The sequence below is a fragment of the Anabas testudineus genome, chromosome 11 (assembly GCF_900324465.2).
Source record: "Anabas testudineus chromosome 11, fAnaTes1.2, whole genome shotgun sequence".
Classification (NCBI taxonomy): Eukaryota; Metazoa; Chordata; class Actinopteri; order Anabantiformes; family Anabantidae; genus Anabas; species Anabas testudineus.
The window spans coordinates 1,623,886-1,648,517 of record NC_046620.1 but is presented as its reverse complement, the minus strand read 5'-3'; the positions used below and the strand labels follow the sequence as shown (position 1 = coordinate 1,648,517).

The 24,632-nt window shown below is 38.1% G+C and overlaps 1 protein-coding gene across 1 annotated transcript; it reads left to right on the top strand.

Moving 5' to 3' along the window:
• The first annotated feature begins 2,196 nt into the window (after positions 1–2,196).
• LOC113155231 (CD209 antigen-like protein E) lies at positions 2,197–24,411 on the top strand. The gene is made up of 7 exons (XM_026349839.1): positions 2,197–2,480; positions 3,865–3,981; positions 5,728–5,820; positions 5,930–5,992; positions 6,180–6,322; positions 23,803–23,924; positions 24,091–24,411. Exons 1-7 carry the CDS (start codon positions 2,318–2,320, stop codon positions 24,233–24,235), a joined length of 846 nt encoding a protein of 281 aa, XP_026205624.1. The 5' UTR covers positions 2,197–2,317; the 3' UTR covers positions 24,236–24,411.
• The last annotated feature ends 221 nt before the right edge of the window (positions 24,412–24,632 follow it).

The following is a 24,632-nucleotide window of genomic DNA, read 5'->3' as shown; positions in this document are numbered from 1 at the left end:
ATAAGAAGGGAGGTTATTAAAAAACACATGGAAATAGGGTGAAAACAGAAACCGGCCAAGGAAAACAGGGACTGAAGGCTCGTGGCTCGATACAGAGACAAATCAACAAAAGAACACAGCTGGAGTTGAACAGGCACCAAACACATAAAGTAAAAACTAAACTAGAAGAGTGTTTTGTCAGATCACTGTATGATCCCAGGATTCAGCAGCACTGGTCGACTTCCTCACTCACTGAATCGCTCTGCATCAATCATTTCACCCTGATCCTTTGGAACAGTTCTTAAATATTCAGCTCCTTCATCTTCTCCTGGTAACTAAACATCAGTATTGGAATCATCTGTGTCCCATGTTTAGACTTTTCTGCAGTAAATGGTAAAGTTTCCTAAAGTAAAGTAGTAAATGTTAAACATTAGACATCTGAATGTTTCAGATACAGAAAAGATGTTTTTTAGACATTAATGCCATAGCCAGCTCAATAATCACCCAGACTTACAATAATTTACTTAATCCAACACTTTCTTGAAGTTTATCATCACTACTCTACATTTTCTGTACCTGGATTTCACAGATTTGCTAAGACATTAGCTCTGCTTCACAGTGTGGTAAAGCTGATTTTTTCTTACATTAATCTCATCCACTTGCGTCCAATGCTCTTGAAAAGAGCAACGCAACTCTTGCTTAAGTGTTCTACATTTCAACATTACAGGATTTACAGATAGAAGAGATCAGTGGGAGCGCATCTGACAGGAGAATCAAACCAGCCTCCCCAAACGTAAGGGCCTGCCACCAACTCAGAGTACAGAGGAGGGATCAGGCTGTTATTTAGATTAGAACGCAGTGTTCAAGGAATAGTTCTTAGTCATCAGGATTACTGTCCAGTTGTTTGGTCAAGTACAACAGAGAAAAGAAATAGTCTAGTTCACAGCTGAAAAAGTTGGTTTTAAAAATGCTTAAAGAAATGTTGAATGGAGTTTTGCACAAGCTCCTGCAGATTTCTACGTTTCTACTGAATTCCAGGTTCAGAGTTTCTCTGATTACAACTTGTTTCTTTACTGTATCCACAGGTTTAGTTGGAATAAGTTGTGATATTGTGATAAGTTTGATATTGATTTGTAATAATTTCCCAGAGGAAGTTCACTTTTATTAATTTGACTGTGGCATAAAAATAACTAATACTGTAACCTGAGTAGATCATGAAAGTAAAGTGTAAAACTCTGAGGACGTCAGGGGGCAGATGAAAAAACAGTGGAAAGATCATGATGATGAACTTGTGGTCTACTGATCCACCACATGAGGGCACCACATGTTCTCATTAAACCTCAACAACAACAACAAAACATTTTCTTGACACTGGAATAAGAAATAAAAATGTATTGTTGGAAACCTTATATAAAGTAAGTGTAAATGTAATAATACAGGTGATTTTCTCATGTTTCCTTCAGTTTTTAAAGGAGTTCAGCACAAAAATCATAAATCTACTGAACAAAGGACACTTTGACACGTCAACCAGAGACTTGAACCAGAAACCATTAGTTGACAATGCACACGACCCCTGACTCACTGTCATTAACCTGTAAATGAACTCATCTCACTGTGGAACAGGGTTTTAGACAATCAATCAGTGATTTAATCTGATGGTTCCATTACTGCAACCTTCAGTCCAAACGGCGCTGTGGGTCAAAATTAAATGTGGTACAAATAAAATCCACAAAGCAGCTTAATGCAGCACCGTAGAATAGTTTGGACGTTTCTAACCATCCAGTAAAAACAGTTTTAACTTCACTGTCTAAAGTTCAATCCATATTCCAGAGACATGTTGTGCTTGGTCTGCTGCTCTGTGTCACTGTGTGTGTGTTGGTGGAGACATTTGTTAACAACTCATCACAATATGCACGTGTGAAAACGTTTTACTTCCAAACTGTTGGTGTAAAAAATGTATTTTTACATATTTACTGTTATTTTGCAGCTTTTTATTTATTGTTGTCGAATGGTTTAAAGCCAAAAACTGGAAAATGTCTGACAACAAAAATAAATAAAACCACAAACTGAACTTCAAGTTATTTTTATCTCCCTCAGTCAGTTGAATAAAAGGGTGTGTGTGTGTGTGTGTGTGTGTGTGTGTGTGTGTGTGTGCATTCGTTTTCTTTCTTCTACTTCCGTAACATTCTGTCAAACAGTCTGAGAGTTGACCAAGAACCACTGACAGCATCAGCAGAACATCAGTAACTTCTCTTACTGGATTTCTATCGTTCGTCGTCCATCATAACACATGTTGTTCTGACAGTAACAGTAGTTTAAGATCAGTTACCGTCTCAACATGTCCTCAGTTGTTTATGCTACACCAGTTTTTTCCAATAAGGTGAGATACAACAAAAAGGTGGAGGAAGGTGGAGCTGGTCGTGAGGAAAGAGAGGTGGTTATTTACGATGATCCACATGGTATCAGGGACGAGAGGATGGATTTTCAATCTGAATCCAGAGGTAAGTGATCTACTACTAAATCTACTGCTGTTGGTTCTGTTCTCCACTCACATCTATTGATCAGCTGTTGGTCCTGGAGGCCGGATCCCTCCTCAGTCGCACTTTCGGAAGTTTTCCTCTTTTATTTTTTACTATTAAAGTTTTAGGAGAGTTTTTCTACATCTGATCTGAGGGTCTATGTGGAGAAAGGGTTTCATGGTTGTACATAGTCTCTTGAGGGTAATTTGTTATTTGGGGCTGTAAAATGAATAAAGATAAATAGACAATGATGATGTTTAGTTGAATTATTGTAAAACTTGAGTTGATTTGAAGAGAAAATAGAACAAATCAGATTATGGACACGGACTTAGTCAGAAAATTCAAACCTCACCACTAAATATTATATTATTGTACAAATACTATAATTACTAATAATAGAATTACTCTTTGTGAACATAATGGTATTATAAATATAATTTTAAAATATTTTCTATAAATGAAACTGAAGTTGTAAGGAAGTGGTCGAGGTGGATATTTAATATGCCGTCCGCTTGTGTGGGTTTCCTCTGTCACAGTTACCGTCTTTCATCTTTGGTTTTCTACATTAAAAACAAATTAACATTGCTGCTACATTAGTTCCTGCAAACTGCTGAAAAGTATAATTCATAGTTCTGTGAGTACAGATATGATGTCTGTAAATGAAAGTGGAGCTGGTTCCATGTAGTTAAACCATCAGCAGCTTAAGAAAACACGTGCAAATAGACAAAAGCAGCAAAACATTTGAAGGAATATTGAGGTGAGAAGAAGTGGGACGGACGACAGACAACCTAAAAACACAGTGTGTCTGACTGTGACATGAAAATAAAGCTTGAACTGATGTCTGGGACTTTAGTTGATCAGCACGTGGACTCCTTAGCTGTATGTTGCAGCAACACTGAACTGTGTCTTTATTATCTCCAGCAGGACGTGTTCAGCTACTCTGCAGACGGTTGTGTGTTCAGTAGTTAATCTGCAGCTTCACACAAACTCCACTTACAGTTCAATATAGATTTTGCAGATGGTCCACCTGACACAGGCATTTCCACTTTTAGAAGACAATCCAAATCATTAAATGTGTCACTGACATACATCTTAGTCAAGTAGCTGATATAAAACCTGCTCTATGTCGTTGTTCTGTGTGGAAACATCAGCTGTGGTAAAACAAGGTGCAACTACTGAACAGGAAGACACACTGTACGCAGTGCTGTTTGACTGAAGCAGTGTTAAACATTCACATGAGTGGTTTCCATATGTGCTTTAACTATTTGAAATGTGTCCAGTCAGTGATCTGTAGGAACTGTGCACAGCTGCTGCCACACATTTAAACAATAAACTGTTTTCATGCTCCTTCATTCTTATTCTGTAGGATCCCAAAGTCCGAGGCATCGTCCAGTCCAGCGGACGTCTTACAGAGCTGCTGCCTTGTGTCTCGGAGTGCTGTGTCTCCTGATGATGGCTGGGATCATCATCCTGTCCGTACGACGTAAGAATAAACAGCTCAGAGCAGTTAACATGATGCTTTCTGTGATTCTCCTACTGCATGACTGAACTTTGCTGCACTGCTGCACTTTGACCGTCATAAAGAAAAACACCTTCTGTCTCTGAGTGTGTGAACGCAGTTAGTGTGAGAATGTGAGAACAGCCTGAGATATAAAGTCAAGTGTCTGTTTCAGTCCTGATTCTGTTTGTTCTTTATGTTGTGGTGCTGCAAACCTAAATGTGAGTAAAGGATGAACACAGGCTGTTTCAAAGTGAAACCACTTACTGACTTTGACTTGGACTTAAGATAGAAAACAACACGGCTGGTTAAAGGACAGAGGCTACAACAAAAAGCTAATTTCCAGTGTTAAGTTCCACTGATTCTTTATGTTTAAGAGTGTGTAGCAGGCCTTTCTTCCACTCCTGTGTTCTCACTTCTTGAGTGTCGTGCACAGTAGACGGACAGCTGTCAGTCAGCTCTCAGTAGCAGCACTCTGTGCAGAGGAGTGTGTGGTTATTTGCAGTGAGGTGTCAGTGACGCCCTCCTGAATTTAGAGGCATCAGCGCATTAATCAGAAACATCTGTTGGTTATGAAGCTTTTCATTAAAGTGAATTATGTTTGTGTCTCTGCACGTGTTGTGAGGTTCTCTGTGGTTCTACAGTTTGTCTCTCATCACTGTTTATGAGTAAACCTGGCATCTGTTTCTTTCACCTGCACTTTAGCACAGTGGGCAGAAAAGGAAGTAGCTCGTTTCAGTCTGAGCTGAAAGAAGGAGCTGACGTTGTACATGTGTGGCTGATGACTTATTTTCTGATTGTACATCAACACTTTCACCTTCATCCTGTGCAACATTAAAGGAGCAGTAATGGTGAACACAGAGTCCTGAAGCATTTCACAGGTTACAGGCCTTAAGTCAGTGGAAACAGCTGCAGGCAGCAGCTCCATCAGTTTATGTGTTAGTGTCTGAGTGTTTCTAAAGTGTCTGATAAGCCTGAAGACATTTCATGATTAGTACTAAGTTAAAGTAATTCTCTTGTCACATTATAAGAAGGAAGCTGCAGAGACTGTATTGAAGGCAGGTCCCAGACAAACAGGCAGATGCAGTTAAATGATTACTGAACATTCACTGTGTGTTTCTGCAGAGACAACGTGTTCTTAGGAAGCAGCTTCTTTCCCTCTAATCAACTTCACTTGTTTAGAAGATCTGAACTCCACTAGTTCTCAATGACACCAAAAGAACTGATGAGAACTCAGAGGTTTTTCAAGGCCCCTTCCCCTCTGCTCACCATCAGTTTCATCCTGTCGTGGTTAAAACTCGCACGTCACTGAACTCCACTTCGTCGATGGTTTCCACAAGATAAATCATAAATATCTACACAGGTCAGACATTTCCTGTGTCAGAGACATCTTCAGTCTGGTGTGTATTCATAGCACTGTCCATAAAACTAGAGGACGGCAGCTTCTGACAAAGAAGCTGATTCTGTAACTTGTGTTTTTGTTTTTTTTATTCTTCAACTTGTCTAAATAAATAGAAGTTTCACTACAAATTATCAAATGATATGATTTCCTGTTTCAGTAGTGCTGCGTTCTCAGAAACATCTCACAGGTATTAAATTACATCCAGCACAAAGATCTGCTTGAACTCCTGCATCTACTTATTAGAACATGAGTCAGGACAGATGTGTGAGACGATGTCACTGGTTAGTGGAGGAACACAAACACAACTCAGTGACTCTGTTTCCCAACAGATGTTTCTGTCACTTTGGAAAAAGAGCAGCTGGAGACTAAAGTCAACTCCCTGAGCAACAGTTCCAATCAGTCCCATAATCAAACAACTGCAGGTAAGAAATCCTTCAATAAACAGGAATAAGTCAGATCTAGATCCAACTTCACGTCGCTCTTACTGCATCAACACATTTTTTATTGTGGTCTGTTGTCGGTTATCTTAAGACGTGTCGGTCAACGACAGCCAGTTACAAGATGGAGTAAAGAACACGAAAGATAAAACTGAGGGTGAGTTCACGCCACTGATTTTACTCTTTTGTTATGTGGACACTTGTTGAAGTTCACCTAAAGTGGGACTGACGGTATTTAAAGGGTTAAAGATAAAAAGTAACATAAAAAGAAAAATCTGAACCCAAGTAGTGAAATTACAAATATTTCATTCTGACATAAAAAAAAACTCTTGTTTCACATTTAGAGAAGTTTTGTCCTGAAGGATGGAAAAAGTTTGGATCCAGTTGTTATTTTAAATCCACTGAGAAGAAAACCTGGTCTGAGAGCAGAACAGACTGTAGGAACAGAGGATCAGATCTGGTGATGATCAACAGCAAAGAGGAACAGGTGAGTGTGTTTGTTCATGTGTGTGTGATCTCTGATCAACTACCAGTGATCTGTTCCTGGTGTTTCTGACCTGCTGCCAGTCTGTGACCTGCTTCCTGTCTTCACCCTGATGGATTCATTTTCCTGCTCAAACACTTTTCAGGCTGCTGAATTGTAAACCTGTTCACTGACTGTTGATTCTAGTAAAGTGACTGGAATTCAACCTGCTCTGTCTGATACTGGATTTAGAATGATGAAATAATTTTTGTCTTTTGTCAACTATTAGGAGTTTGTCAGGAGTTTAAGTCTGGATGGAGAGTCCTGGATTGGTCTGAGGAAGACACTGAGCCAGATGTCAGAAGATGTATGGGAATGGAAATGGGTGGACGACTCATCACTAACAGAAAAGTGAGAGTGTTTTTATCCATTTATCGAGTTTCCTCAAATTATTGTTTGTCATCATGTGTTAAATGTAGACACGTGGTTTGTTCAGCCAATCAGAAGCTGTCAGTGTTTGGGTGATTATTCAAATGTGAAAATGTGAGTTTAAATTTGTTTTATTTGTTCCACAGTTTCTGGGCAACAGGACTTTTGGACGATCATAGAAACTGGTTCTGTGCAGCATGTTGCGATCAAACAGGAAAATGGACAAGACATCGAGAATTGAAACTTAAAATGAACTGGATCTGTGAGAAACAGATTTCCAGCTTCTCCTGATGACAGAGAGGTGTTTGTAGTGTTGGATGAAGCTGTTTGTTAAACTCTGAAATGATCCTCAGAGTAATCTCCCATTTGTTCCCTTGTTCATTCTGTGTCTGTTATGTAGATACTGCTCCTCAGTGCCCTCTGGTGTAGGCAGAGCAACATAATATACAGAGGCGTGTACCGGGTTGATAGGTTAAATTCAAATTAAATTCTAAATTAATTGAATTCATTTTACATTAACAATGACATATATATAATTCTAAAATATGAAAGAAGAACATCTACAAAGTCTAAAACTATTAAGTTGTCAAACACTCTTAGCAAACACTTCGCAAACCTTCAGTTCCATCTTTCCCTAATTACCCATCTAGTGTCCAGTACAGTGGACAGTAGGTGTACATATTGTAATATAAGACAATGAACCCAGATGTTTTAGGATAAATAAGAGTTTTTAAACCATATTAAGTTTAAACCATATTATAAATAATACCATCTTATACAAACATAGCAGTGACTTATTGACTTGTTTAAATCTGAGGAAAGCAGCATGAAGTGGAGACGGACGCTCTGTCCACAGTTCATTTACATCTGAAGAGTTGATTTTTACCCTGCCTGCCTGTTAAATGTCTATTCAGCCACAATTCCAGCATTTGAAACTTTACAAACACACTATCATGGGTTTGTTTGTGAAAATCTATACGTTGCATCATTATGTTACATGAACATGTTTAAAGTTAAATTTTAATATTTACAATGACTAGAAGTTAATCAGGTCTCAGTTATACTCACCATGCATTCAGGAGCCAAAAGGAGGCACCACCCACCACTTCCTCTTTTTATAATCTCTGTGACATCATCAATGATGTCATGGGGGAGACCATGTCATGGGGGGAACTGGATTAAACATATTTTAATGTAGGTTTGTTTAAGTAGTGTGGTTCTGTAATGTGAATAAAATCTAATAAGGTAGAAGTTTACCAAACCTGTTTCCTGTTGTCATGTGACACAGGTCAGCTACAGTAACAAGCATCAATACAGAGTTAGTGTGAATGTTTTAAGATAAGCAACAATGGGTTTGCTGAAAGTTTACATGTATTAAATCACATGCAAACTTGATAAAACCTGCACAAAACAGCAGGAGCTGGTCCAAGAGTGCACGCTGAGGAAAACTGTGCACGTTGTGGATGTTGAACCTTTGAATGCAGCATTTTACCTGGTGAACAAAATACAGGGAGGTTAAATGTAAATAGACACACAGAGACCAGAGGATCCATAGTGAAACGATTCAGTGTCAAACAGCCTGAAACCACTGATCAGGAGTCTTTACAGCTCAGAATGAGGAACCTGCAGTTTACTGTTCTACCACATGAAGGCGCTATCACGTTCAAATTCATCTTCTTCTGTGTTACGCTCTGAACTGAAAACACAAAAAGGCTGAAAACTACTTTCACTGATGAGCTGAATTAAAATAATTAAAATACAAAAATGACAAGGTCAAAGTTCACAGTCCTCGGACAATAAGTGGTCAATAACATCAACAGTTCTGAAAATAAAAAAACGACCTCTCGTGGTTCTTGACTAGGTACATTTCTCTGAAGAGATCTGAGAGACCCATTCTTCAAGGTAAGTTGTTCCAGTTCATCTAAAAAAGACTGTGTTGAAGAAGTTTAACATGAATAAGTCTACAGTTCACTCTTCACGTTTTCACTTCTCTTTCCTCTGTTTTTATAGTAACTGGTGCTGACTGTCATGAAACACTAACAACAAACACTGAAATATGTTTTATGACTTCATTCTTTCAATTAATTTGAAAGCTTTCCAAACTCTAACACGTGGATTAAAACAGTTCTTCAATTAAATAGGTGATTCTAGTAACGTGACTGGAAACCTGATTGGTTTTTGGTTATTGTTTGAATCAAAAGTCAACAAGAACAAAGTCTTTGATAAAGACCATCAGGATAATGAACTTGCAGCCTACTTCTCCACCACACGAGGGCAACAACATGTTCACATTAAAAATAAATAAATAATAAAAGTGAATTTACACAATCAAACTTTATTATGAAGTGTTAATATATTAAATTAATATGGTTCTATAAAGACTAAAATATTAATGACTTTACAAACGATGAGATGTGTGTGTGTGTTTGTACCTTGTCTGTAAGAAAGAGAGAGAAACTTCCTGTATGTGATGAACGTGGGGGGTACATTAACACACTGACAGAAAAGTCACATATTTCTAAACAGTTTTTAATAAAAAACATTAGATTTTCATTTTACAGCTGCATGTTAACAGTCTCTTAGATAAAATAACTAAAAGACACAATTACAGTTTCAATTGTAAAAATCTTTTCCCACAAAGTCAAATGAACAAAGGGGTGTGAATGTGTTTGTGCTACTTCCTCAATGTTCTCTGAACCAGACAGAAGTTTGTCAAAACCCGCTGACAGCAGCATCAGGGCAGCAGGTTATGTTACTGTACTCATATAGTTCGTAGTGTGTACGACACTAGAACACGTTGAAGTTTTACTGCAGCTGGATTGGATCAGCGTAGAGTTCACAGTCAGTGAAGTGCAGCTGTCTCCGTCCTCTCAGGATGTCCACAGTCATTTACGCCACACCAGTGTTTTCCAATAAGGTGAGATACAACAGAAAGGAGGAGGAAGATGGAGGAAAGAGGGAGGAAAGAGAGGTGGTTATCTACGAGAGTGCAGACGACATCAGAGATGATCACACTGATTTTCAGTCTCCAGAAGCTGGGGAAGGTAAGGATCCATGATCCATCAATGATTTCAACTAGATTAATGTTTCTGTTGCAGCTTCTCAGCATTTGAGCCTTTAACTCATGTTGGACTCGTGTGAAGTTTGTTCTCAGACTCATTTTCAGATCTTCTGTTGCTGTTTGGTGAAACTCAGTCTGGGTTTATTCTGTTGGTTCTAGTAACATTGACGTGATCTGTGAAAGCATGAGCTCTGAGTTTTACACCAGAGCAGGAAGAAGTGTGAGGAGCTGAGTGACTGTGACAGACTGAACACTGCTGTTTTTACACTGATGTGATAAAAGTGTCAATTATCTACTTATTAGACATAACCTGTGACCTATAACACTGTGTGTATTAAGGAGGTGGTGTACAGTAAGTAAGACAGTGTGTAGGACCTATGAGGTGGAGGAGCTGTCTACATCTAAATAATGTCATCTGATCCATGATGAGACACTTTTTAAATGGTGTATGACTGTAATGATAGTAAATCTGTGAAGTGACAACTGACACGTGAGTTTAGATTCACAGTATTTTAAATAACTTCACTGAGAACAAACAGCACTGATCAGATACTGAACTTCACCCTTTTTACAGGAGTTATGGCTTCAACTTGAAGTTTTATACCAGATACAGGTTTCTTGTGTTGATTATTTTTATCCTATTCAAGGCTACATGAATCACGTGACCCACTGTCCTAACTCATCTATATGACCTCTGACCCAACCTGAATTCGACCCTGCCCCTTGTTGACCTCTGCAGCCAGGAATACTTGAGACAAATGGGACAAAGCTCAGAAAGAGAAACCAGTAACAAAGAACCATGTTTCTTTTTTGTCCCTCTGTAGGACCACAGGTTCAGGATCCTCCTCCAGTCCAGAGAAAGTCTTTCAGAGCTGCTGCCTTGTGTCTCGGAGTGCTGTGTCTTCTAATGATGGTGGGGCTCATCATCCTGTCAGTACGACGTAAGAACAAACAGCTCACACTAATTACTGGGATGTATTTTTAGGACAAATTGGTTCAACTACTGTTTCCCTGTGAAGCACACTAATGACACGTTGGCCCTCCTTTCGTGTGCAGATGCATCGTGCACAGTTGGTTTCCTCCCTCTTGGTCTCAAACCTGTTGATTTCTTTTGTTGTGGGTTTGCATCAAACCAAACTGTGACTTCCTGAATGTCAGGCTGTTTCACACTGAAGCCTCATACTAAGATGAACTAGTTTTACTTTTGACCAGTGCTGTATTCTCCATCAATATGTGTTGGAACAGTGTGTTGGGGCACCAGCAGCTCACATTGTTAGTGTAGTCACCTGTGAACTCCAGGGTTGGTGGTTTGACTCCCGGTTCCTCTCGATTCTTGGTCACATGTTGAAGTGACTCAGGACAAAACACTGAACCCAAAACCCTCGGTGCCTTCAGGGGGCTGCATGTCCACCAGGATTTCCATAAGACGATTCTTCTGTTTTGTTAAATGATATTTACAGTAAGAAAAACAGGTTGAAACTCTCTGTATGTGGTTGGTGGTAGAATAGTGGTCATCTCATTTTCTGTCCAGAGCTGCTCAGATTATCATACAAGTGTATCCTTCAGTTACAACTTAAAATATATTTGTAAGTATTCATTTGTTGTTTGACAGAAACAAGTCACTCAACACACTGAGCACAACAACAGGAGCTAACAGCAAGTTGTAGACTGTTACCATGAAAACCCCTGACTGTCCATATGGGACAGGGACATAAGGACTCCTTTGGTGAGAGTCCAACATCCTGGACTTCTTGAATTAGTTTAATTATTACTGCTGTGATCCAACCACAGAGAAGAAGCAACGTTGGTTAAATTAGGTTTAAATAAGTTTAAATTCCACCATGAAGCATGAAAACTTTCCCAGGTAAGAAGAGGATCAAAGACACTTCCTGCTGAAAGTAAACAAACAGTTTGGTTCTACGTAGACAAAATACACAGAGAATACATTTGAACTACAGATCTTCTGTTTCCTCTTTTTACCTTCATCAGAACATTTGAACTCCAGGAGCCAAATGACGTCAGGTGACCTGATACTGACAGGTCCATCATGTTCTGTTAGTTAGTTAGAGGAGGTGAAACAGACGAGACTTCTATTGGTGCTTTGTGTGAACTGAAGAGATCCTGTAAGAGCTGTTTGACATCAATTTAAAGTTCTGATCTTTTCCACTGTAATATTCACGATGTCACAGTGACCCAGTGTTAGTGAGCTGCTCTCCATCTTCTAACGTCTGTTGAAATGTTTCGACCTCACACATCAATGATCATCAGAACTTGTTGAGGAAGTTGTTCATAGAAATTATAAATAACAGGTCACACGTCACATTTCCTGTGTTGGAAACTTCTCACTTTGTTTCTATCTTTGATAATTTACATTTGAAAGAGGAACACAGCTTCCGACCAACATCAGTTCAGTATATTCATGTGCACAATGTTGCTGGTGAATAACACAATGAATACCAGAAATAAACCTTCAACAACCTTTAACATAGTATAACTTGTGTTTCTCAGTGTATTTACATGTTTTAATGCACAGATCAAACAGTCCCTCAGTTAATTTTTCATCAGACAGAAACAAATGTGTTAAAGTATCTGTGGGTGTGGTTTGTTCTGCTGCTACTTCCTTGATGCTCTGTTGAAAGCTGCCTGACTGAGTGAAGACTGGTCAGAAAGACGTTCAGTTAGTTTTTAGCTTTTTGTTCCTCAACATGTCGACAGAAATTCAAGCTGGTTCAGATCTCAGGGTGAAATATGTCAGAGGACAAGAGGACAGAGGAGAGAGACAGAACATGGAGGTGGAGATGTTAGAGGATGGAGAGCAGCACACTGACTTTAGGTCACGGCAAACTGTTGAGTATGAAATAATGAGAACTGTGACAGAGAAACTGATGAAAAGCAGTTTGACTGTCAACTAACAAATGACATTATCATCCATTCTTCTTCTTGTAAGTGTAGAACAAACATGATGCACTGGTCTGAGTCATTATCAGGACACATGGGGCCGGTTTCACAGACAGTGACGTCTCAATCTGTAGTTCAACTAAGACATTTAGGTCGTTTTTATACTACTGGTTTAAAGTTGGTTTATTTAGTCTGAGACCAAATGAGTGAACCAAGTAATCCTAAAATAAAACACCAGAGTTAATCCTCACTGAATTAAGCATTAGCACATGCTGCTGGTCTAATGGTGCTAATACACAAACACCATTTACTAGTGTGAATCTAGAGACAAGATTCAAACCTTAATTCTTCTATATCAGAACTGTCCTGATGTAGATTTACTGGTGTGTTTCAGATGATCTCAAAGTTCAAATTTCTTTGTTTCACTAGGAAGATAAAAAAAAACTCATTAATGCTCAGTGAAACATTTCCTCTGTGAATTTTGTCTCTGTAGAACCAAACAGTGAGAAGAAGCTTCCAGCTGTTAGAAGAAGCTGCTTCAGAGTTTTCACTGTGTCTCTGGTTTTGCTGTATCTTCTGATTCTGGCTGCGATCATCATACGCTGTGAGGAGTTTTATTTCAATATGTTTCATTATCCATATTGATTCACTTTGATATAAAAAATGTTTCCTAGAAATTGTTTTAGGAAATTTCAGCATCGTCATCAAATAGATTTTGAGCTGAGTCACAGTTGAACCACAAATTACCAGATTATTGTGGCTACAGGACAAACAGCATGTGAAATATGAACCTGACCAAAAAACAAACGAGGGTCTGACAACAAATATCAGTAAGATGTTTACAGCTTTAAAGATTACTATAAACAGGATGTTTGTTTTGTTTTTATCAGAATAAACATTCATCAACAATCATCATATACTTGACTTGATCAGAATATGATAATTTCTCAGTTTTACATATTTATTTATTTTTTTTTACTATTTTTACTATTTTCCCCTGTTTCCCTTTATAAGGTTATAATTCCAAAATTATAGAGACACTGTGTATTTTGATAGTGTCATCGTGACGCAAATACTTACTATCATATGATATGATGAGTTTAATTTACCTTTGGATCCATTCCCCTAAAAGTGGTAAAAAGTTAAACTTGGAAATGAAGTCACCTTCTGAATGATTTTCCCTCTTTTTAATAAAGATAATGATCAAGATAATTATAAGACACACTTAATAATCAAAATACAGTTTAAAAGTTTGACATTGATGTTTAATCATAACAGGAAATATTTGTACCATTTTCTAAAATAGATTGATTTAATTTTTCATGTTTTGTTTGTTTCTCAACAGATTTTTCAGTCACTTTCGAAAAACAAAATCTGGAGACCAGATACAACAACCTGAAAAAATCCTACACTGAGTTAAAGGACAACAATTCAAGTAAGAAAGGTTTTAAACTAGCAACTTGTAATTCACTTTAATCCCATTTACACTAGTTTTACATTGTTCTACTATATTATCTTTTTTTTTATTTATTTATCAGTCAACTACACTCAGAGAACAGGTAAAAAACTCTGAGAAAGAATTACAGCCTGTTACAGGATGAAATAAAGAAGCTGGAGGAACACACATAACCTTTTACCTTTTTTTTTTTTAAATAATTGTATGTATTCTTATTTTTCTCGAGGTCTGACAGTGAACTACACTCAGTTAGAAATTAGCTACAAAACACTGAATGAAAATTGCAGCCTTTTGCTGGAGGAAGTTAAAACACTGAAAAAACAAACTGAAGGTGGGAAAAAGTTTAAAATCATATAATTAAGACAATGTTTTATTTTTAATTACAATTATTTAATGATGTTTAACTGTTTTTGGATATTTCTGCTAAAAACTGTCACAAATCAGCTACAGAGTAAAAAAAGTAGAATAAACTAAACAGGAAAAAAAAAAGATTTATAAACCTGATACTGAATAACATCAAACTAATTTATGTCTTTATAACATTTGTTTGATAGAAGGGAAGTTTTGTCCTGAAGGATGGAAGAAGTTTGGATCCAGTTTTTACTTTAAATCCACTGATAAGAAAACCTGGTCTGAGAGCAGAACAGACTGTCAGAGCAGAGGATCAGATCTGGTGATGATCAACAGCACAGAGGAACAGGTGAGTGTGTTTGTGTGATCTCTGATGTATGTTCACTAAACACTAAAAGACAAATACACATGGTTTATTTCTAACAATTAGAAAATTAGAGAGTCTGTTTTTTTTTTTCTTACCTTAAAATGGTAGAATCTATACAGACCATCATGATCAGGAGCTCTGATCTCAGGTGTTTTACAGTTTGTTTGTTGGTAAAATTATTTAATGATTTCACATTTTAAGGGTTAAGTTGAAACGAAAGGAGCTTTATTACTACAAGGTAAAATGTATGACAATGGAAATATATTGAAACAGGAAATGAAAACAGTCATGGGAGGCAGGGGGGGACTCGGAGTTCAAGCCAGGGAGGATAAAAGGACACCAAGGCCTGTCCACTTTATGGACTTAATTAAAAGCACCTTTGCTGATTGATCAGCTGTTTCTAATAATTACAATTATCACATGAATAGTTATAAAATGAATTTGTTAAATAACGAGCCAACATAATAAAATCAAACACTATCTCTGGTATTTTTAAGAAGAATATATATACTGAAGAAATATATAGCAGAAAACATTAATTTCTAATAGTTCAGACAGCTAAACATAAAGAGAGGGTCCTATAGGATTCATCTATTCTGAATGTTAGCCTGCTCTGGACCAGGTTCACTTTAAAGAATAAACCTCCATAGAAACTGAGTCTGGGATAAATGAAGCCATGATGAGTGGATAACGACAACAGGCAACACAGAATAAATCTCCATGGTAACTAGACTGGGATTAATTGATCTGGCAACTAAGTCAAAGATAAATTCAACCAGAATATCTGGAAAGATCCAGCTTAATCCCTTATTTAGGTTATAAGTAAAGTTGGACGAAATGAAAACAAGACAAACCTGGAAGTAGGAAGAAAAAACATGGAAACAGGATGTCAAGCTGGAAACGGAATAAGTGAAAGATCTAATTAATGTTTAATTAACATTAATAAGACTTAACAAGTATGTAAATGATTCAAATATAAATGTTGTACTGAAAAATGTTATTTAATGTCTGGAGAACTATGAAAATATTTATTTTCCTAAACAACATCCTGACTGATACTGAATTATAAATTTAGAAATGATTGTTTTCTCTTTTTAAATCAGGAATTTGTCATGAAACTGAATGAGATTGAAGAGTCCTGGATCGGTCTGAGGTCAGAAAGAACACAGAACACAGATAAATGGAAATGGGAATGGGTGGATGGATCAGCAGTGTCTGAAACGTGAGACAGTTTTATTTGTTCTATTATAGTTCTATTATCATCACATTAAGTATTGTATTGTATTAAAATTTTAAAGTTACATTTCATTTAGTGTTAAAGTCAAACTGATTCCTTGATGCTAGTAAGACTGATAAACTCAAACAGATAAAGATCAGTTGTTACTGCTTCATGTTCAGTTCATGTTCAGTTTAAACACTAATGAGAATGTATAGTGAGTTTAAAAACCAGTGTGAACAGAGAAACAAACGTTTTCATGACATTTTACATTTTATATCCTGTTTTCTTTAATATATCTGTGGTCAGACTTGAACCTGTGATGCTCAGAATTTTCTACAAATTTCCCAAAAGAGAATTTTATTTTTTTGAAAGACTCAAAATGAAAATTGCTTTTATTGAAATATGAAAATAATAAGAAGCTTTAGATTAGAACGATATTTTGTTATTGACTCACAGGATCTCTGCAACAAGACAGCTCTTTGCAGCATGCTGTGATCAAAGAGGAGGATTCACTCCACATGTACATCAAACTGAAAAGACCTGGATCTGTGAGAAATCGATTTACAGCTTCTACTGATGACACTGGAACAATCTGCCTGAGGATCTGAACTAGTAGAAATATGAGTGTGGAGATATGTTGACATCAGTCATTTTTCCTCAGAGGATGAGAGAGTTTCCTCCCTGCACCTTCAGGTACGGGTTAGGTCTCTGTTGGTGCCTACAGGTCCAACAGCAGTGCAGAGTACCGGGCTTTATTATGGTCTCTGGAAGGTGGTCCAACTGGGGTCATTCTACTCGGAGATTATAACATCCACGTGGGCAGTTGTGAGTTAGAGCAGTCGCCTATAAACCCCAGGGTTTCTGGTTCGATTCCTGGGTCCTCCTGCTATATGTCGATGTGTCCTTGGACAAGACTCTGGAACCCAACAGTAGTGCCTTCATCTACTGCAGTGTCCAAACAACAATCTCCCCACAGGGATCAATAAAGTACATCATTGTTATTTTACACACCCAAAAATGTCAGGAACAAATAAATAAGAAGGGAGGTTATTAAAAAACACATGGAAATAGGGTGAAAACAGAAACCGGCCAAGGAAAACAGGGACTGAAGGCTCGTGGCTCGATACAGAGACAAATCAACAAAAGAACACAGCTGGAGTTGAACAGGCACCAAACACATAAAGTAAAAACTAAACTAGAAGAGTGTTTTGTCAGATCACTGTATGATCCCAGGATTCAGCAGCACTGGTCGACTTCCTCACTCACTGAATCGCTCTGCATCAATCATTTCACCCTGATCCTTTGGAACAGTTCTTAAATATTCAGCTCCTTCATCTTCTCCTGGTAACTAAACATCAGTATTGGGATCATCTGTGTCCCATGTTTAGACGTTTCTGCAGTAAATGGTAAAGTTTCCTAAAGTAAAGTAGTAAATGTTAAACATTAGACATCTGAATGTTTCAGATACAGAAAAGATGTTATTTAGACATTAATGCCATAGCCAGCTCAATAATCACCCAGACTTACAATAATTTACTTAATCCAACACTTTCTTGAAGTTTATCATCACTACTCTACATTTTCTGTACCTGGATTTCACAGATTTGCTAAGACATTAGCTCTGCTTCACAGTGTGGTAAAGCTGATTTTTTCTTACATTAATCTCATCCTCTTGCGTCCAATGCTCTTGAAAAGAGCAACGCAACTCTTGCTTAAGTGTTCTACATTTCAACATTACAGGATTTACAGATAGAAGAGATCAGTGGGAGCGCATCTGACAGGAGAATCAAACCAGCCTCCCCAAACGTAAGGACCTGCCACCAACTCAGAGTACAGAGGAGGGATCAGGCTGTTATTTAGATTAGAACGCAGTGTTCAAGGAATAGTTCTTAGTCATCAGGATTACTGTCCAGTTGTTTGGTCGAGTACAACAGAGAAAAGAAATAGTCTAGTTCACAGCTGAAAAAGTTGGTTTTAAAAATGCTTAAAGAAATGTTGAATGGAGTTTTGCACAAGCTCCTGCATATTTCTACGTTTCTACTGAATTCCAGGTTCAGAGATGATCATTAATTCTAAAAAATATTTCAAACCTTGTTGTTTGAATCACAGTCAAATGGAGCAGATAGTTAATGGAAGATGGATTTTATCAGGAAATCCTGTTGAGAAGAAAAAGTGGAGAAACCAAAGTCACAGAACGTTAGAACCACATCTTGATACGATTCCACGACCCACTACGAGCTCTACAATAAAGATTTAGAATAATCACAAGGAAAATTCATGACACATCTTCTGTGCAGAAAGAGAAATGAATCCTGTTACTGGGACAGGATTGAAACTCTGAGGACGTCAGGGGGCAGATGAAGAAACAGTGGAAAGATCATGATGATGAACTTGTGGTCTACTGATCCACCACATGAGGGCACCACATGTTCTCATTAAACCTCAACAACAACGACAAAAAACATTTTCTTGACACTGGAATAAGAAATAAAAATGTATTGTTGGAAACCTTATATAAAGTAAGTGTAAATGTAATAATACAGGTGATTTTTCATGTTTCCTTCAGTTTTAAAAGGAGTTTAACACAAAAATCATAAATCTACTGAACAAAGGACACTTTGACACGTCAACCAGAGACTTGAACCAGCAACCATTAGTTGACAAAGCACACGACCCCTGACTCACTGTCATTAACCTGTAAATGAACTCATCTCACTGTGGAACAGGGTTTTAGACAATCAATCAGTGATTTAATCTGATGGTTCCATTACTGCAACCTTCAGTCCAAACGGCGCTGTGGGTCAAAATTAAATGTGGTACAAATAAAATCCACAAAGCAGCTTAATGCAGCACCGTAGATTAGTTTGGACGTTTCTAACCATCCAGTAAAAACAGTTTTAACTTCACTGTTCAGGGTCTAAAGTTCAATCCAATATTCCAGAGACATGTTGTGCTTGGTCTGCTGCTCTGTGTCACTGTGTGTGTGTTGGTGGAGACATTTGTTAACAACTCATCACAATATGCACGTGTGAAAACGTTTTACTTCCAAACTGTTGGTGTAAAAAATGTATTTTTACATATTTACTGTTATTTTGCAGCTTTGTATTTATTGTTGTCGAAATGGTTTAAAGCCAAAAACTGGAAAATGTCTAACAACAAAAATAAATAAAACCACAAACTGAACTTCAAGTTATTTTTATCTCCCTCAGTCAGTTGAATAAAAGGGTGTGTGTGTGTGTGTGTGTGTGTGTGTGTGTGTGTGTGTGTGTGTGTGTGTGCATTCGTTTTCTTTCTTCTACTTCCGTAACATTCTGTCAAACAGTCTGAGAGTTGACCAAGAACCACTGACAGCATCAGCAGAACATCAGTAACTTCTCTTACTGGATTTCTATCGTTCATCGTCCATCATAACACACGTTGTTCTGACAGTAACAGTAGTTTAAGATCTGTTACCGTCTCAACATGTCCTCAGTTGTTTACGCTACACCAGTTTTTTCCAATAAGGTGAGATACAACAAAAAGGTGGAGGAAGGTGGAGCTGGTCGTGAGGAAAGAGAGGTGGTTATTTATGATGATCCACATGGTATCAGGGACGAGAGGATGGATTTTCAATCTGAATCCAGAGGTAAGTGATCTACTACTAAATCTACTGCTGTTAGTTCTGTTCTCCACTCACATCTATTGATCAGCTGTTGGTCCTGGAGGCCGGATCCCTCCTCAGTCGCACTGTCTGAAGTTTTCCTCTTTTATTTTTAAATATTAAACTTTTAGGAGAGTTTTTCTACATCTGATCTGAGGGTCTATGTGGAGAAAGGGTTTCATGGTTGTACATAGTCTCTTAAGGGTAATTTGTCATTTGGGGCTGTAAAATGAATAAAGGTAAATAGACAATGATGATGTTTAGTTGAATTATTGTAAAACTTGAGTTGATTTGAAGAGAAAATAGAATAAATCAGATTATGGACACAGACTTAGTCAGAAAATTAAAACCTCGCCACTAAATATTATATCATTGTACAAATACTATAATTACTAATAATAGAATTACTCTTTGTAACATATATTATAAATATCTTTTTAAAATATTTTCTATAAATGAAACTGAAGTTGTAAGGAAGTGGTCGAGGTGGATGTTTAATACGCCGTCCGCTTGTGTGGGTTTCCTCTGTCACAGTTACCGTCTTTCATCTTTGGTTTTCTACATTAAAAACAAATTAACATTGCTGCTACATTAGTTCCTGCAAACTGCTGAAAAGTATAATTCATAGTTCTGTGAGTACAGATATGATGTCTGTAAATGAAAGTGGAGCTGGTTCCATGTAGTTAAACCATCAGCAGCTTAAGAAAACAGGTGCAAATAGACAAAAGCAGCAAAACATTTGAAGGAATATTGAGGTGAGAAGAAGTGGGACGGACGACAGACAACCTAAAAACACAGTGTGTCTGACCGTGACATGAAAATAAAGCTTGAACTGATGTCTGGGACTTTAGTTGATCAGCACGTGGACTCCTTAGCTGTATGTTGCAGCAACACTGAACTGTGTCTTTATTATCTCCAGCAGGACGTGTTCAGCTACTCTGCAGACGGTTGTGTGTTCAGTAGTTAATCTGCAGCTTCACACAAACTCCACTTACAGTTCAATATAGATTTTGCAGATGGTCCACCTGACACAGGCATTTCCACTTTTAGAAGACAATCCAAATCATTAAATGTGTCACTGACATACTTCTTAGTCAAGTAGCTGATATAAAACCTGCTCTATGTCGTTGTTCTGTGTGGAAACATCAGCTGTGGTAAAACAAGGTGCAACTACTGAACAGGAAGACACACTGTACGCAGTGCTGTTTGACTGAAGCAGTGTTAAACATTCACATGAGTGGTTTCCATATGTGCTTTAACTATTTGAAATGTGTCCAGTCAGTGATCTGTAGGAACTGTGCACAGCTGCTGCCACACATTTAAACAATAAACTGTTTTCATGCTGCTTCATTCTTCTTCTGTAGGATCCAAAAGTCCGAGGCATCGTCCAGTCCAGCGGACGTCTTACAGAGCTGCTGCTCTGTGTCTAGGAGTGCTGTGTCTCCTGATGATGGTTGTGATCATCATCCTGTCCACACGATGTAAGAATGAACAGCTCAGAGCAGTTAACATGATGCTTTCTGTGATTCTCCTACTGCATGACTGAACTTTGCTGCACTGCTGCACTTTGACCGTCATGAAGAAAAACACCTTCTGTCTCTGAGTGTGTCAACGCAGTTAGTGTGAGAATGTGAGAACAGCCTGAGATATAAAGTCAAGTGTCTGTTTCAGTCCTGATTCTGTTTGTTCTTTATGTTGTGGTGCTGCAAACCTAAATGTGAGTAAAGGATGAACACAGGCTGTTTCAAAGTGAAACCACTTACTGACTTTGACTTGGACTTAAGATAGAAAACAACACGGCTGGTTAAAGGACAGAGGCTTCAACAAAAAGCTCATTTCCAGTGTTAAGTTCCACTGATTCTTTATGTTAGTGTGTAGCAGGCCTTTCTTCCAGTCCTGTGTTCTCACTTCTTGAGTGTCGTGCACAGTAGACGGACAGCTGTCAGTCAGCTCTCAGTAGCAGCACTCTGTGCAGAGGAGTGTGTGGTTATTTGCAGTGAGGTGTCAGTGACGCCCTCCTGAATTTAGAGGCATCAGCGCATTAATCAGAAACATCTGTTGGTTATGAAGCTTTTCATTAAAGTGAATTATGTTTGTGTCTCTGCACGTGTTGTGAGGTTCTCTGTGGTTCTACAGTTTGTCTCTCATCACTGTTTATGAGTAAACCTGGCATCTGTTTCTTTCACCTGCACTTTAGCACAGTGGGCAGAAAAGGAAGTAGCTCGTTTCAGTCTGAGCTGAAAGAAGGACCTGACGTTGTACATGTGTGGCTGATGACTTATTTTCTGATTGTACAGCAACACTTTCACCTTCATCCTGTTCAACATTAAAGGAGCAGTAATGGTGAACACAGAGTCCTGAAGCATTTCACAGGTTACAGGCCTTAAGTCAGTGGAAACAGCTGCAGGCAGCAGCTCCATCAGTTTATGTGTTAGTGTCTGAGTGTTTCTAAAGTGTCTGATAAGCCTGAAGACATTTCATGATTAGTACTAAGTTAAAGTAATTCTCTTGTCACATTATGAGGAGGAAGCTGCAGAGACTGTATTGAAGGCAGGTCCCAGACAAACAGGCAGATGCAGGTAAATGATTACTGAACATTCACTGTGTGTTTCTGCAGAGACAACGTGTTCTTAGGAAGCAGCTTCTTTCCCTCTAATCAACTTCACTTGTTTAGAAGATCTGAACTCCACTAGTTCTCAATGACACCAAATGAACTGATGAGAACTCAGAGGTTTTTCAAGGCCCCTTCCCCTCTGCTCACCATCAGTTTCATCCTGTCGTGGTTAAAACTCGCACGTCACTGAACTCCACTTCGTCGATGGTTTCCACAAGATAAATCATAAATATCTACACAGGTCAGACATTTCCTGTGTCAGAGACATCTTCAGTCTGGTGTGTATTCATAGCACTGTCCATAAAACTAGAGGACGGCAGCTTCTGACAAAGAAGCTGATTCTGTAACTTGTGTTTTTGTTTTTTTTATTCTTCAACTTGTCTAAATAAATAGAAGTTTCACTACAAATGATCAAATGATATGATTTCCTGTTTCAGTAGTGCTGCGTTCTCAGAAACATCTCACAGGTATTAAATTACATCCAGCACAAAGATCTGCTTGAACTCCTGCATCTACTTATTAGAACATGAGTCAGGACAGATGTGTGAGACGATGTCACTGGTTAGTGGAGGAACACAAACACAACTCAGTGACTCTGTTTCCCAACAGATGTTTCTGTCACTTTGGAAAAAGAGCAGCTGGAGACTAAAGTCAACTCCCTGAGCAACAGTTCTAATCAGTCCCATAATCAAACAACTGCAGGTAAGAAATCCTTCAATAAACAGGAATAAGTCAGATCTAGATCCAACTTCACGTCGCTCTTACTGCATCAACACATTTTTTATTGTGGTCTGTTGTCGGTTATCTTAAGACACGTCGGTCGACGACAGCCAGTTACAAGATGGAGTAAAGAACACGAAAGATAAAACTGAGGGTGAGTTCACGCCACTGATTTTACTCTTTTGTTATGTGGACACTTGTTGAAGTTCACCTAAAGTGGGACTGATGGTATTTAAAGGGTTAAAGATAAAAAAAAGTGGCATAAAAAGAAAAATCTGAACCCAAGTAGTGAAATTACAAATATTTCATTCTGACATAGAAAAAAATCTTGTTTCACATTTAGAGAAGTTTTGTCCTGAAGGATGGAAGAAGTTTGGATCCAGTTGTTACTTTAAATCCACTGAGAATAAAACCTGGTCTGAGAGCTGGACAGACTGTAGGAGCAGAGGATCAGATCTGGTGATGATCAACAGCAAAGAGGAACAGGTGAGTGTGTTTGTTCATGTGTGTGTGATCTCTGATCAACTACCAGTGATCTGTTCCTGGTGTTTCTGACCTGCTGCCAGTCTGTGACCTGCTTCCTGTCTTCACCCTGATGGATTCATTTTCCTGCTCAAACACTTTTCAGGCTGCTGAATTGTAAACCTGTTCACTGACTGTTGATTCTAGTAAAGTGACTGGAATTCAACCTGCTCTGTCTGATACTGGATTTAGAATGATGAAATGATTTTTGTCTTGTCAACTATTAGGAGTTTGTCAGGAGTTTGAATCTGGATGGAGAGTCCTGGATTGGTCTGAGGAAGAAACTGAGCCAGATGTCAGGAAATTTATGGGAATGGAAATGGGTGGACGACTCATCACTAACAGAAAAGTGAGAGTGTTTTTATCCATTTATCGAGTTTCCTCAAATTATTGTTTGTCATCATGTGTTAAATGTAGACACACGTGGTTTGTTCAACCAATCAGAAGCTGTCAGTGCGTGAGTGTTTATTCAAATGTGAAAATGTGAGTTTAAATATGTTTTATTTGTTCCACAGATTCTGGGCAACAGGACTTTTGGACAATCACAGAAACTGGTTCTGTGCAGCATGTTGCGATCAAACAGGAAAATGGACAAGACATCGAGAATTGAAACTTAAAATGAACTGGATCTGTGAGAAACAGATTTCCAGCTTCTCCTGATGACAGAGAGGTGTTTGTAGTGTTGGATGAAGCTGTTTGTTAAACTCTGAAATGTTCTACATGATCCTCAGAGTCATCTCCCATTTGTTCCCTTGTTCATTCTGTGTCTGTTATGTAGATACTGCTCCTCAGTGCCCTCTGGTGTAGGCAGAGCAACATAATATACAGAGGCATGAACCGGGTTGATAGGCTAAATTCAAATTAAATTCTAAATTAATTGAATTAATTTTACATTAACAATGACATATATATAATTCTAAAATATGAAAGAAGAACATCTACAAAGTCTAAAACTATTAAGTTGTCAAACACTCTTAGCAAACACTTCGCAAACCTTCAGTTCCATCTTCCCCTAAATACCCATCTAGTGTCCAGTACAGTGGACAGTAGGTGTACA

Bases quoted from the DNA above. Each gene is read 5' to 3' on its own strand.
- LOC113155231 (XM_026349839.1), top strand. From the start codon at position 2,318: ATGTCCTCAGTTGTTTATGCTACACCAGTTTTTTCCAATAAGGTGAGA. The intron at 5,993-6,179 runs GTGAGTTCACGC...TTTCACATTTAG, and splicing joins CACGAAAGATAAAACTGAGG to AGAAGTTTTGTCCTGAAGGA. The intron at 6,323-23,802 runs GTGAGTGTGTTT...GTCAACTATTAG, and splicing joins TCAACAGCAAAGAGGAACAG to GAGTTTGTCAGGAGTTTGAA.